Consider the following 14,946-nt stretch of genomic DNA (forward strand, 5'->3'; position numbering starts at 1 on the left):
AGAGCCAGTCTGCCAGGTTGCAGCAGTGGTGATGATGTGCAGGGATGGGAAGGTGGAGGTGGCAGTGAATGTTCCAAACTGCTCCATCACTGTCTTTGAGGTGCAGATTGACAAGAAAAGAGCTGGAGTTTTCTGCTATTGTGTGCTATTTAAGGTGTATACTCAGGGTGCTATTTGAGGTGTATACACCCTGAAACCTTTTGGGGTTTAGGGTGTATTTTGTTGCCTTTTCCTGTTGGAGCAATGGGACTGAGGTGCCTGCCTTCCTGTCAGTTTTGAGAAAACTGCTCTGGCTCTTGTCCCCACTGCTGCTGCTAGTGCTGGAATGCAGCTTCCTTCATCTGATCAACCCTGTCTGTCAGTGGGGTGAGTGAGTCCCTCTCCTGTAATCAGTAACTGGAGCTGGTGTTGAAGACATGCCTCATCCCTCCTGCCCATGCTGCTGTCGGGCGATGGGGGAGCAGCACCACACTGAGCACCCTGACAGTGTTCTTTGGGAGGGGTGAAATCCTGTTCTCACCAGGGAACCTCTTCCTCTGTGGGCTTACATTAGCCACAAAACATTAGAGTACTGATGCGGACATCACTAAGATCCATGGATCAGGTGGGAGGCTGAATTGCCTTTTGTGTGGCTTTCTGCTTGTAACAAGGAGTTAGTAGCAGTGCCTGGGGTATAAAGCAGCCTGGATGCTGAACAACCACAGGGCGGTAGGTCTTGCCAGCAGCTTTGCAGTGAGTGCTGGAGCCTGACCTAGCTGTAATGTGAGAGACTGCAATTGTATCACCCAAAGTTTTATTATCTACCTCCTGGACTTAAACTCCTGCTCCACTTGTACTTTTCACAAAGCAGATTTCCTCTTGCCATCAGATAAGGCACTTGCACGTGGCCTGAGGTGATGTTTCAGGTGGTTTGAGATTTCCTACAAGTGGCTGCCTCCCCAGTTCATCTGTACAAGAAACATAAACAGGTTGTCCTGCCCGAAACCAGTTGGCTTCTCATACTGTGTGATGAGGCTGAAAGGCGTGGAGGAGGGCTCAGATTGCCCTGTGAGGTATCAGGCTCCTGATAGTCTAGGCAGGTTTGACCAACAAGCCCAGCCAGATGCAAGGGAATGCACTGAGACTTGGTGTCCCAGTGTGGCCTGTGTGTCAGCAGGCAGGTGCTGGCTGCCTGTGGGCAGGAGCTCACCCGCACGCTTGGCTGCCTCTGCCGGGGCTGAGCCTTCCTAGCGAGGGGCTGTGTTGGCAGAAGTGACACTGCTGCATGGCAGGCGCCAAGCCCAGGGCTCCCAGCTGATGTGCCACATGTGGGACTGTTTCCAGCACATTGGGGGATCCTGGCTCTCTGGCTCCAAGGCACACTCAGCCCTGTTCTTCCAGCTCTCTCCGTGACACCATCGTTCTCACTGCTGCTTTCTGGAACTGATGCTTTTTTCTTTTTACAAGCCTTTGCAAGCCTTATTCCCAGTGCCACTTTTCAGTTTCTGCTTTTATGTTAGCTGAAGCCAAGCACTGAGTTTTTTCTGGGCAGCATCTTTTCAGTTTAGTGATGGGGCCTCACGCATTTCCAGAGTCCCAAAGAGCACCAACGCAGTTCTCTCCTTGTGTGGTCCTGTTCCCAGTAGTGGTGTAGCCTTTGCAGCATTCAGGTAACAGTGTCACTGGAAGCAGAGGAAGGCAAAGACTTCTTTTGAACACAGGTTACAAGGTAACACCTGCCTGAAGTTTCCTGAGCAGCTCTAACTGTTGCACAGTAGCAGCAAGAAAGATATTTCCGAAATGTGCTGGAGATCTAGAGAGGGACCTTCAGTGCTTTGGACCTCTTGTCAGCCCGCTGCATGCACATCATGCCTGGGGCTGTCAGTGCCACACAGCAGTCATGGCTGAGAGCTGCTTGTCTTGGACAGGACAGGGCAGGACAAGCAGGATGACAGGAGAGCCACATGCACCTTGTGCACGATGCATACAACCAGAGCTTTGCAGGCAGGTGCCCATGGTTTTGCAGTGGGTAAACTGGATTTCAATACCTATGACAGAATGCCCTCAACGGGCTCGTGGGGCTGGGTGCTTTGTTGGTTGGAGGCCATCTCAGGGAAGCTCCTGTAGAGTGACTTTGTCATCATCCAGATTGTATTTAGAGCTCAGATTACCTGCTGACCAGAGCACTGTGCCGAAATCATGTACTGTGATTCTTGTCCTGTTGGGAGATTTTGGGGAAAGTTGCTTTTCCCTGTTCTGCCGTGGGCTCCATGGTGTGACAAACCACTTCTTCCTTTCATTAAGTGCTTCAATAGTCCCAGCACACGGGAGTGATGGCAGATGCTGCAATCCCAGCTCAAGCCTGCTGCAGGGAACACATCTGGGTGGGCTGACACCAGCTATAGCAACCACTGCTCTGAAGTGCCTGCTGGGAGATGTGGCCATTTCACCCTTCACATTGTATTAGTGTAACCTTTACCATGTGATTTCCTCTTGATAGAGCTAACAGAGGCTTTGGTGGGGATGGTCTTGGGGTTTTTCAGCTGCATGCACCCCCATGCATTGCCGTGGCCTGGCAGGGAGCTGTCTGTGGTGGGTATATGTCCTGCCGTTGTGTCCGCTGCCAGCTCTGTTCCCTGGCATACACCATCACCAGTGCTGTGCTGTTGGGCTCTTGTGTGCAGTAGCTTGGGAGGGCACATCTGCCTAAGGGACCTGGATTGTCCAAATATCACCATGCCAAAAAACTTCACCCAGACCGTGGGGAAACCTTCTTCCTCAGGTACACGGGTCTGACCCTGCTGACAGTGTCAGCTGTACATGAGAGAAGGTCCGCGGTGTGCAAGGGCTCTTCTGATCTACAGCAGGGTCTGTGTCCTTGGCAGAGTCTCCCAGACATGAGCGACAGGAGCATGCTTGGCCAGGCTAGTTGGTGACCTCCTGTCTCTCTCATTTTCTTCCAGTCCTGGACGCACAACATCCAGAGGGAGAAGGAGTTTCTGAGGAAGCTGGTGAAAGCCCGAGTCATCACTGACCTAACCAGTGGGATTTGAGTGGCTGCAGCCACTGCCTCCAAGGGAGGAGACGAAGACACACTGCAGCTCTGGGAGCAGGCACTGGCAGCCCCCTGCAAGAATCCCACCTCACTGAAGACACACAGAGATGCCCAGGTGCTCTGGGAAGACCCTCTTGCATTGCCAGTCTGCATGAGGGTTACAACTGCCACCTCCAGGCCTAGAGCTGGCAGGAGGTGGGCAAGGGGCTGAGTGGACAGTTCTTGAACTCTGCATCACAGACAGATCTTCTGCATCCTGAATTAGACAGGAAAGACTCAGGAGAGAGAAGAAAAGTTTGTGAATAAAATGATTTGTGCCAAATGGGAGGTGATGCTGCCCCAAGGCAGCAATGCCTGAATGTACAAAGTATTATTTTTTAAAAGACTCTGCTGGAACCATACTAGAAATACCAAGGTACAAGGCAAAGTCTGCTTGTGCACAGCCCTGTGAAAAACCTGGCCTCTTCACGCTCCATCTGTATTGTCACCGGCCTCAGACCTTTCCCCAGGAAAACAAATCCATCCAAAACTTCGGTGTCATTGGTGCTGCTACAATTTGAAGGGAGAATAATGGCTGCCTCTCCTTCTCCACTTGGAGCTTCTGGATGGAGATGAGCATGGGTTTGTTTTTCTGCATTTTTCCTCACTTCCTCCACAGAGGCAGCAACAGCAGCAGCCACTGACTTAGCTGTGTTTTTCATAGCCATTTGCTCTGCCTCTGCTCTGACCCCGAGGTGGAGCAGGCAGCCGGTGGCTTCCTCTGCCTACAGCAGACCTTCCCACCTTCCTGCTTGTCACGATGCAGAGGAGCCTGCCCCATTGCGCTCAAGGCTTTCAGGCCTCTTGGTTTGTGCCTGCTGTGCAGGGCGCCCGTGGAGTCCGTGCAGACTGGTGTCACTGTTTCTGGACAGCATCTCGCTTTGGTTTTGTGTGGGAGGGGAGTAATTTATTCTTTGGAAGGAGGTCAGATCTTGAGCAGAGATCTCAAGCTTTACAGTTTGAGAGCAGACTGCTGAAGATGTTTGTTTTATGTTCCAGACTTGATCATGTTCCCTATTTAAGCGACGTGTGACCTCAGTGATGATGGAACCTGATGGGAACTCTCACCCTCTGCTTGGCCCCTGCTCTCTCCATTTCCAAGCTCCTCCCGTGCTGCTCTAGCACTGCTGCTCCTCCTGCTCTCAGGAGCACGTCCTTCCTTTGCCCTCTTGGTCCCAAGATGCACTATTTGCACACTTGATTTGTATACATATTTCAGAGGAGGTGGAATAAACTGAGCAACATGGCCAAGTGCAAGGGCAGCAGGGTGGTCTCATCCACCTGAGGAGCATGGGCAGAAGGGAGATTGCCAAGGGAATGAATGCCTACATGTGAAAAGTGGCTCCTGTGCTCTCCTAGCCTGGAGCAGGCTGGACTGCACCCACAGGTGCTGTCCCAGTACCTGGGTGTCGAGGCACTGGCACACAGCCAGCCAGTGCTGGAGTCAGTGGAGGGGGATCCCAGAGGGATGTGGGTTGGGCTCATGGTCCTGGCACTGCATCTGACAGAGCCCAAGGATTGCAGCCTGCCTTGAACTGAAGTGGGAGCATGGCTCTGGCATGGGCAAGGAATGCTCAGAGCAGGGCTCGCATGGCTCCCCTAGACCAACTCTGCACCCACTGACTTGCAGGGGGCTGTGACTTTGGACCTGAGACCCTTGAGGGGGTGTGCAGGAGGGGCAGGCAGTGACCCAGGCATGGGGCAGAGGAGCAAACTGCACAGAATGGTTTGAGACCAGGTTGCAGGCAGAGGCAGCTCCCAGGACATGGCACTGAGTGCTGCTTACACACCGGTGTGGGATGCATCCCTCAGGAGCCTCTCCTGCCTGGTGTGCCTGTAGCCAAGGAGCTTGCTCAGGGGCAAGTCCTGCCCAGCTTCTTGTTGTGGCTGCTGTTTCCCTTGTCATCTGGGAGCAGCTCAAAGATCCTGCCACTTCTGGGCTGCAGGAGACATGCTGGAAGGCTCTCCTTCCCTTTACCCTTCCCATGTCCCATCCCCACTGCTCTGGCCTCCCAGCCAGGCAGTCCCTGTTCCCCCAGGGACATGCCTCCTGTCAGGATGCTCTGTGAGGTCTCCAGCAGGTTTTAGAGCATATGCTGTGGCAGATACACCTTTGAAGTATCTCCCGGTTTGTTATTCCTTCTTGAGGAGTCCATGGGACTGGATTTCCATGGCGCTCACCAGGCAGTGCTCCCTTTGCAGTTCCTAGGTGTCGGCCTGGACTTGTGACCATCATCTGTTGAGTCCCAGCCATGCTGGCAGTGGGGATGCTTGGTCTGGATCTGGCTGAGGTTGGGCTGGGGAAGGGTTGACACCCACCCTCTCTCTGTCTCAGTGCTTTAACCAGCTGCCACGGGAGCCCTAGGGCGGGGGTGGGTAATGGGCTGTATCCATGGGCTGCAGTGAGCTGAGATGGCAGAATGGGCATCTGTGTCCAGAAGGAGGAGGGGAGTGAAGAGCCTTTGGTGTCTGTGCTGGGCTCCTCCCTGCCCACTGGGGGAAGCACCCCCATGGAGGCTTGTGATGGCATTAATTTGATTAAGACTGGTTTATTGAGCGCTACAAAGCTACAGGGGACTTTTATCTTCCAACTCACTGGCTCCAGGTCCAAGGACACAGCATGGCCACTGCTCAGCCTTCCCTGTCATCCCAGCTCTCCACCACAGCCATGAACAGGGTGGGAAGTTGACCCTACAGACAAGGGAGGTGACTCCAAGCCCTTCCCTCCACCTTGGCAAGGGTCTCCAGGCAGAAGTGTCCAAGCTGAATAAATGAGTGCATGGCCCAGAGTGACTGTGGTGGGTCAGGACCACCTGCATGTAGAAGGAAAGAGCGTTTGGGGGCTGAGGCTCTCCTCTAGTTCACTGACACCACAGAGCAGCCTGTGGCCGAGTGATGGGGCTCCAGCTCCAGGAGCAGTGCTCAGCACTGGGTTTTGCTCCTGGGTGCCGTTCTTTTGGCTGCCTCCCCGCGTGCACCTGCAGCCACCTCCCGCCCTTGAAACGCTGCAGTCCTGCCAGCTCGGAGCAGTGCACGCGGGTCAGAGCAGGGTCAGTGGGACGGATGTGAGTCTTGGCCTCTCCCTCACAGTGACTCACCTTGTCAGATCGGAAGGGAGAGCCCAGGGGAATTCTCCACAGCCTAAATATAGAGCGGGGTTGCCTGGTGCCTCTGATGCGCTGTGGTGCAGAAAGGCCATTCGGATGGTGGGGAACCTGCCTAGACAGAGCCCAGGGAAACACAGGGAGGTCGGGGGCCAGTGATCACAGTGGGTTTTGCTCCAGCTAGTGCAGAGAGCAGGTATAGAGACCTGCAGGGCAGCCTGCACGTGCTGCTCTGGAGGACAGGGGCTGCCAGAGAGTTGCTGGTGCTGTGCTGAGCACACCATGAGCTGCTTGTGCATTTGTGGCAGTGCCCACCACACTGGCATTGGGCTCCCACCACCAGCTCACCCCATTATGCCTAGCCATCCTGTGGCCTCAAGCTCACACATGCCAAAGGGAAGCACCATGGCCAGGTAGCATGAGGCAGCCATGGGATCCAGCCCAACATTCCTCATCCCAGCATCTCTGGGCTTCTAGTGTCTCCTTTCCTTGGAGGGAGAAGTGGAGAGGCCCTGCCTGGCCATGCTCTGCTACCCCTCAGTGTGGGCACTGCTGGGAGTGGGGGAAGGTGTCAGGACAGGGCTGTCTGTGTCAAATGGGTGCAGCTGGGCTGGGTATGGGCAGAACTGGACATGGGCAAGGGCTTCCAGAGTGTTTGGCAGGGAGGCAACCACCACACCAAGCTCCACGGGCACCAGCACGGTGTGCTCTCGGTCCGAGCGTGTGTCACTCGCAGTATTAGAGACGTGTCCTTCGGTGCAGGAGCCCCTTTGGGGCCACTGCCCTGCCCCTCTGGGCGCTGGCTCCTTGCACAGCCTGCACGGGGTCTCGAAGAGGCCAGTGCATTCGCCAGTACTGTACCAAGCCAAGATGCAAGAACTCAATGAATTTTTAAAATTAGTTTTAGTTTCTGCATTTTTTTTTAATTTCCCCTCTAGGCAGGGAGGGCAAGAGTCTTGCAGGCTCCTCCAAGCCGGCTTATGTCACATCAATTCAGTCATATCACAGAAGCAATAAAGCTATCAAACAAGCTTGGCTGGCCTCTTTCTTCTACTGCCTTGGGCGTTTTTTATGGGAGGCAGAGGGATTCCCCCCTGGTTGGGCTGTCCCCTGCCTGGTTTCACTGCTGACTCCTCCAGGACAGTAATCCAGCTGCTGGGAGCTGCAGCTGGCCAATGCCACTGGCCTGGTACTGGGGACAGGAGAGGGCTGTGCTCCTCCTTGCAGGTGACTTGAGGGGTGGGAGAGGGGATTGTGGGTTGAGTTCATTTCATGTTGGAAGGCACATGCATCAGACCTTGTCCAGCCTGTGACAGACTGCCTGTGGCTCTGACTGCTCTCCTGGGGACTCCCTGCCAACAGGATGACTTCCTGCCAAGGGTCACAGCAGCAACTGGGCTGGGTGTGGTCCTGACAAAGGCAGATGTCCAGCCAAGTGACCTTCTCACTGCAGTGTCCTGGAAAAGGAAATGGTTTTGGAAGCCAGAGACCAAGGCTGTGACCGGCTCTGACGCCTGCCAAGTCCCAGCAGGAGGAGTGTAACCCCTTAGGCATACCCTGGTGATGCCGCCAGGCTCCCGGAGCCACAGGATGCGTTGGGGACAGTTTCTATCGCTTGGAGGAATGGGAAGGTTACAAGATGTGTGACTGGTCTGCCAGACCTCCCAGCTCCTAAACAACAAGGGGTGGGTTGTTGCTAGCACCAGTGGGGCACCAGAGAAGCAACTGCCCAGCCCTCCCTGATGCATGGTTGCAGGTTCCAATGAGATGCTGGAGCTGCTCAAATCCGCATTCCGTCCCTCCTCTCTTCACAGCACTTAAAGAGCAGGGCCACCACTACCATCGGGCTGGGCCAGGACCTTGAACACAAGGTCGTTCAGGTCAGCTGAGACAAGGAGACTTGTTCAGAGATACCCCTGAAAGAGCCACGTCACTGCTGAGATGGGATGCCTGCATCATAGCTCTCTCCCACATGTTTTGTCACACCCAGCCATGGCCTCAGACAGCAGTCATGGCATGCTCAGTCCTGCCATCTGGCTGGTCTGCATCACCCCCATCCTGCCACATGCAAGGGTGGCACTTGCAGGGACAGGTGTCACAGCAGGCCCTGGCTCTGCAGGGCTTATTCCAAACCAGACAAGGTTCTTGGGGGCACCCCCACCCCAGGGGGGCAGGAGCACAGGCTGACATGGGCAGTGCCCTGGAAGGTACCAAACCAGGTGGTGCTGGCAGCAGTCAGGGAGCAGGTCACCCATCTGTCTGGAAACTGGTGGGGCTGGAACCCTGCCCTGCGCCCCAGTACCCTGTGCAGCCTGGCCCATGCTTAGAATTCCCCAGGGCAGAGCCAATACTCATGGGAGCCTGAGAGGGGAGAGCAGTGCTGGGATTGAGGCACAGAGCTGGGACATGCCATCCCCTGCCACCACGACTGTGGGGGGACAGGGATGAGGTGCTGCTGGTAGGACATTAGTGGGGCTGACAGCAGCAGCAGGCTTATGTCTCCCAGCTTGAGAAGAAAGGGCAGAGGAGAGAGCCAGGGCCTCCAGGTGTCTGGGGTAGCAGCCTCGAAGGGGGCACACCTGGAAGAGGACAGAGGCCAGGCTTGGCACAAGCACCCCTTTCACAGGACCGGGGACACTGTGGGCTCACCTGTATGGGGTCTCTGGGATACCCTGTGCCATGCCCCACATAGCCCCCTGCATACCACCAGCATCACATCCTCAGAACTTCCTGGCTGTGTCCTGGGGACATGAGGACCTGCCCAACCTGTAGGGAAGGTAGGAGGAGATGGGGTAACCCCTCTGCTGAGCCAGCAGCCGAGGCTGTCTCCAAGGCCTGAGGGTTATCAGTGGAGGAGGCAGCCCTTCCCTTCAGTGGCAGCCCTCTCTTCCTGGGCAGCTTCCCTAGCATGGGTAGCGCTGTGGCCAGTCCCAGCTGCATGGGGACAGCCTGGTAACCTGGAACAGGACATGCTGCTCACATTGAAATTTTCCAGGCAAGCAGCTGCACTAGTCTGCAGTCCTGCAAAGCAGAGGATCCTGTTCCCTGTCACTTGTCCCAAGCTGTTTCTCTACCCCAGGGATGCTCCAGGGCCTCCAAGCCCTGCTGGGCCAAAGCACCCAAGGGCATCACCTCTGATGCCCATGAGAACATCTCAGATGGGAGCAGCCTCAGGCCACGGCCGTGGAGCAGCGCAGTCCCACAGCAGAGCCCATGCTCCCGCGGAGTCCCACCAGCAGTCAGGGAGCCACCCATAGCCACAGACTAGGCCAAAATGCTTGTGCCAGGACAGGAGTGGGGGTGAAAGGGGGGGAGCTGGAGCCACGCGGTGACGCTCCAGGGCAGGGGAAGAAGCAGCTCCAGGCCTCGTGCCACCTCCACTGTCCCTGCTCGCGGTGGCAGGGACGGTTTAGTGGGCGCCGCCTGTGCCCGCACACTCCCTGGCAGGTGATGTCGCAGGAGGACGCGGGAGGGAGTTGTCACCCCTGCGCTGGATAATCCGGGGAGATGGGAGCAGGCGAGGCGGCGGCTCCGCAGGTGGCTGCAGGCGCGGCCATCCGTCCCTTCCGCGGAACCGCGGGGCCCGGGCTGCCAGGCGGCGGGGAGGAGGTTAAAGCCACGCGGGTGGCCCGAGGTCGGGGCGAACTGGGAACCGGCGTGCAGCCGTGGTACAGCCGGCGGCGACCGAGCCGCTGGCCCCGCTCCAGCCGGGGAGTTGCATAAGCCCGGGGAGTTGCGCCGAGGCGGCGGAGCGCCGCCGGGGCAGGTGACACGGCCGGAGGCACCGCGGGGCGCGCAGCCCGCCCGGGCGCCCTCGGACCCCGCAGCCATGAGGGCCGGACCCGGGGCGCTTGCCTGGCCCGAGGCGCGTCCCGGCGATCAGCTCCGGCCAGGGGAGCACGTGTGAAGCGGGGCCGAGCGGAGGCGGCCCCGGGATTTGGCACGTTCGCAAGGAGCACTCGAGAGCCCCGGGATGGACGCGGAGGGCCCCGGGCGGTGACGTAAGGACTCGCACGGGCTCGGCTCGACTCGCCAGCCGGCCCCCATGTCCCCGGGGCCAGCGGCGGCCCCGGCGGAGGGAGGCAGGGCGACGGCAGAGGTAAGGAGCCCGGTGGCGGGCAGCCCAGTCGAGGAGCACTGGGGCGCGGGGCGCGGGCGGGCGGGAGGCCGGACACCTCCTCCGGCGCGGCCGGACACGAGCTCCAGGCAGACCTCGAGTCAGCTCGGGGTGCTTGGGACTCCGGCCGGCCCCGCCGCGGGCGGGAGCTGCCGGGATGGCCCCGACCCTGCCCGACAACCCATCCCCGCCGGATCCCCACGTGTGCAAGGGGTCCCCGGCGGGGCTCTGCCCTCCGACGCGGGGCGTGGGGTCCCCGTGGGGCTCTGCTCCCGGAGTGCTCCGGGAAGGGCTGAACCCTTTTCCGAGGGTGTCCGTGTGTCCATCCTGGTAGCGCTGTGATCGGGCTGTCGGGGCAGGGAATCCCGCTCACGGGGCGTCCGTCCGTCCGTCCGGGCTGCGGGTCCGCCTGCCCGAGGGTCGGCCGACGGGCAGGTGGCGGTAGAGGGGGTCGGGTGCCTCCGGGGGTCCCGATGCCGTTCCCGGAGGGGTGCGAGTTTCCGCAGGAGCTCGGAGGCGGTGCGGATCACGGCGAGAGCCGGTGCTGGAGCGGGTTGGGCTGCGGCTCCTGCTGCTGGCGGGATTTCGGTGCCCTCCTGATCCCGGTGCGGTCCAGGCGCCCGTGCGGGTGGGAGTCCCGGTGCCACTACGTGCGGATCGGTGTGCCGGTTGGTATCCTGATGCCAGTGCGAATCGGGGACCCGGTGTCGGTGCCGGTGCCCGCCCCGCCGGTCAGGTGACGGTGGCTGGAATTTGACACCGGCAGCGACGACGGGAGCGGGATGGAGCCACCGCTGCCCCGCACTGCGCGTCCGCCTGCCGCCGCCGGCAGCGCACCCCGAGACGCAGCGGGAGCGGCACCGGGAGCAGCGGCGGGAGTCGCTGCCGGCGGGGCAGCGCCGGCCCCCGCCAGCGCCCCGCCCCGGCGCAGCGGCGGCGGGCGGCGGGGGGCGGCGGGGAGCGGAGGCGATGCGGGGCAGCGGCGGCCCGGGGGATGGTCCCCGCCGCAGGCACGGTGAGTGCGGGCCGGGGTGGCGGGCGACAGCGCCCGCCCCAGCCTGCCGGCGGCCCCGGGCCTCGGCGAGGGCTCGTACCGGGACTGCGGGGGGGACGAGGGGAACCCGCTTCGCCGCCCACCCCCCGGCAATACTCGCGGGGTGGTGAGGGGCCTCGGGCCGCCCCCGGGTAAGTCCCCCCCGGGCGGCTCCCGGGGTGCCGAGCCCGACCCAGCGGCGGGAAGCGCTGGGGGCCGCGGCGGAGCCGGGGTTCCCTGCCCGGGCGGGGATAGGCGGCACCCCGCTGCGGGCGCCCGGGGGGCACGGGGACGGACTCTCCCTCCTCTTCCCTGGGCTCCCGCCCGGCCCGTTGGGCACGTCGGACAGGTGTACGCCCTGGGCGGTGGGCAGGCGAGAGGCACGGGGCGGGGGTACCCTGTGCCCCCCAGCTCTGCTGTCCCTGAGTTGGGGCTGAGTTTGGTCTCTGCCGTGTGCCCCACGTGTCCGACCCCGGTCTTCCAAGGCTTTGCGGGGTGGGTGCCCGCTCCGCATCACACGTGGGGTTGATTTCTGACCCCCATCACTTCTTCTGCCAGGGTCAGCGCGGAGGGATGCAGGGCCTTCGCCGGTGCCCGCAGGTGCCCGAAGTGTCTCTGGGCATCCCTCCCGCGCTTCCAGGTGGGATCCGCGGCTGCAGAGCTGGCATGGCTACTCCGAGAGCTGAGACACTCACCGCGGGCCTGGGGCACCCTCTGGCCCCGCGTGGATGCACTTCGCGAGTGTCTGCTGCCTCCCCGGGGGCCTGGTGCAGCCGCGGGACATCCACTCCCAGCGCCCCATGCACAGCGCAGGCAGCGGGGCTCTCGCCGGGCCCTGCACGAGTGAGTGTGAGGTGGCTCGCTCAGGGATTGCACCAGCAACTGCTGTTACTTAGCCCTGGGCGGGGGACACATGTGGCGGGGGTCCAGGCAGGTCCTCACACGGATGGGCTCGGTTCCCACCCTGGGAAAAAACCCTCTTGTGTCTATGAATCGCCCGGCAGGGCTCTGGCAGCCGTGGCTGGGGCAGATCTCAGTCAGATTCCCCCGTACGGGACATGGGGGTCTGCTGCGCGGTGTGCAGGTCTGGCATCCCCGTGGGGTGCCCAGGTGCTTGGTTCAGCCCTGCTCGCGCTGGACGAAAGCAGATGCCGAGCGGGGCTGCGGGGCCAGCGTGGGCTGCGGTCCTGCGCGCTCGAGGAGCTGCGCCCGTGGACGGGGCCCCGAGTATGAGGAGGCACTGGTAGTGCTCGTCCGTGCCTCGGCTCTGGGGCTCCCGGTGGCGAAGGGAGGCTGCCCTCGTTCGGCGCCCCGCCGGCAGCGCTCCCACTGCACAGTCCGGGGCCGTGCTGCCGCCGGACGGGAGAAGCCTGAATTGCACCGGCTGATCCGTCCCGTCCCGTCCCGTCCCGTCCCGTCCCGTCCCGTCCCGTCCCCTTCCCATCCCGTCCCCCTTCCCCTTCCCATCCCGTCCCGCCGGGATGCTGGAGCCGAGGGGCCGTGGCGGAGCGGCCGGCGGCGGGAGCGAGGACCGGGGAGTCCGTCCCCTCCCAGCAGGGCGCAGGGACCCTCGCCTGGCCCCTCCGGCGGTGCCGGCCTGGGAAAACCATGACCTGGGGGCAGCGGCTGGCGTGGGGCCACGGTCCGCCACGGGAGCGAAGGGCAGCGTGGGCTGTGCTTGGCCAGGCTGTGGCGGCTGGCGCGGCCGGGGGGGCCGGTGCGAGCCCTGCCGGCACCGGGGGCACATCCCGCCTGGTGCACGGCCCCTAGAGGGGGCACATGGGCCTGGCAGCGCCCACTACGGCCCCGTGTCACAGTGTGGCCAGTGCAGGGTGGCAGCAGATTCAACAACTGGGACTTGGGGACCATTCCCTGAGATGCTAGAGGGACTGGAGGAAATTATATTTTCTTCTTGTCCCAGCGGTGCCCAGGCATGTGCTTTCACTTTTTTTCGGTCAGGAGTGCTCTCCTCAGCATGTCCCGTCCCAGCTTTGCCATGGAAACAACTGGGACACGCTGGGGCAAAGTCAAAGTCATAGAGGGGATGGGGGAACCCCTGAATGCAGAATGCCAATAAGCTCCAAGGGGACAGTCCAATCCTGAGAGACTGGGAGGCCAAGGAGGGTACCACCCCTTTTGGAGCCACTTCTAAAGCCCTTCAAAGCCAGGCTATCCTAGCTTTGGACACTGGGCACTCCCAGGGGGCAGTTTGGGAAGGAGGCAAACGTGTGGCTGCAGGCAGGAGTTGCCCCAGCACCTCCTGGGCGATATCACTCCCCTGAGACCGTGCTTGCTGCTTCGCTGGGACCATGCACAGCAGGGACTCAGTTCCTCTCTGTGTGTCAGGGTAGTAGATGCCAAGCAGTGGTGTTGGGGTGAATGACTACAGTAAGCCCAGCATGGTGCTCCACACCCTGCCATGCCCCCACAGGACCTACCTGACTATCCTGCCCCTTGCAGTCCCACTCATCCAGGCTGCTCTGGGGTTGTGTGTCCCAGCTTGGCGCACGCAGCAGGCTGGGGAGCCAGCACGAGGCCAAGGGGTGGCTGCACCCAAGGACCCTGTGCTAATGGATTTGGAGTTTCCAAGGTCAGGCTCCCGCTGTGAGCAAGAAAAACATTCCCAGGGAAGGGCCATGGGAAAGGCCCCCCCCGCACAGCACTCCCAGCCCCAGCTGCTGCCTCACAGACCAGCCTGGCATCCCAGGCCGTTCGCACAAGGAGATGGCTGCATTGCCCCTGAGGAGAGGTGCTGTACAAAGGCTGGGTTGCCCCAGCTGCCCTATCTCTTGGAAGGGATGTGCGGTGTGGTGAGGATGCCTGGCTATGCCAGAAGAGAGGGGTGGGGTGGTCCATGCAAGCGGTTCAGGAGTTGTTGTGAGGTTCTGGGGAGTGAGGGAAGGGGTGACATGCTTGCCCAGGGCAGGGGAGGCATGTGCCATCTCTCAGCCAGTCAGATCTATACCCACCCTGTGTGGGAACTGACCCCAACCTCTGCACTTGCAGCTAGCATGGACCAGCAACAGGGGCCACCAGAGCCAAGGCCTGCAGGACCTGCCACGCACCCGCAGCCCAAGGTGAGCCCAGGTCTGTCCGGCTGCAACGGCCAGGACTACATGACCCCATCCCCACTCATCCCCAGCTCATGGAGCCTCATCCCTGGTGTGCGGACCCTGGTTGGGGCTGACCCTGATCTGTTGTGATTTGTTGCAGGAGGGGACACTGTGGGGATTCTTTGCCATCCTGTCACTGCTGGCTGGGCTGGCCACAGGCACCCTGCGAACACCACACTGCAATGAGACGCTGGACGCAGCCCCCACACCACGGAGCACGGCCACTGCCAGCCTGTCTGTGGAGGATGGTGTGGAGGCACCACTCACCGCTGGCTGGAGCCAGCTGTACGGTGAGTGTTGGAACAGGACCCCGAGCCTGGGCATGGTAGTCCCTTGTGTGGGGCATGGGCAGGTTGGGAGTTGCTGTGGGGAGCCCCAGCCTGTGTGGGGCTGTGGCTGCTCTTTGGGGCTGGGCTGAGGGGATCTCAACACATGGGGCCCTGTGCTTCATGCTGGGCATGTGGCAGAGCCCTAGAGATGAGAAGATTCTTGGCTGGAAGAATCTT

At 60.8% G+C, this 14,946-nt stretch overlaps 2 protein-coding genes across 12 annotated transcripts in view; both read left to right on the top strand.

Annotated features, from left to right (window-relative positions):
• ST3GAL3 (ST3 beta-galactoside alpha-2,3-sialyltransferase 3) overlaps window positions 1-7,208 on the top strand; it is a 189,868-nt gene extending 182,660 nt beyond the window's left edge. For all 8 annotated transcript variants that reach the window (XM_048312278.1, XM_048312276.1, XM_048312274.1 and 5 more), the window contains one exon: window positions 2,943-7,208. In XM_048312278.1, coding sequence (XP_048168235.1) covers window positions 2,943-3,032 — 90 coding nt within the window. In that variant the 3' untranslated portion in view covers window positions 3,033-7,208. The remainder of the gene's footprint in view (window positions 1-2,942) is intronic.
• Window positions 7,209-10,193: 2,985 nt separating this feature from the next.
• The window catches only part of IPO13 (importin 13), a 39,099-nt gene continuing 34,346 nt past the window's right edge, over window positions 10,194-14,946 (top strand). Inside the window, exons 1-3 of one of the 4 annotated variants that reach the window (XM_048312267.1) lie at window positions 10,194-10,276; window positions 14,334-14,404; window positions 14,541-14,730. In XM_048312267.1, the coding sequence (XP_048168224.1) occupies window positions 14,339-14,404; window positions 14,541-14,730 (256 nt within the window). In that variant the 5' untranslated portion in view covers window positions 10,194-10,276; window positions 14,334-14,338. Of the gene's footprint in view, window positions 10,277-11,254; window positions 11,310-14,317; window positions 14,405-14,540; window positions 14,731-14,946 lie in introns of those variants that run through there. The other 3 variants (XM_048312266.1, XM_048312264.1, XM_048312263.1) reach the window with 3 other exon arrangements.

Source organism: Corvus hawaiiensis, chromosome 9, assembly GCF_020740725.1.
Source record: "Corvus hawaiiensis isolate bCorHaw1 chromosome 9, bCorHaw1.pri.cur, whole genome shotgun sequence".
Classification (NCBI taxonomy): Eukaryota; Metazoa; Chordata; class Aves; order Passeriformes; family Corvidae; genus Corvus; species Corvus hawaiiensis.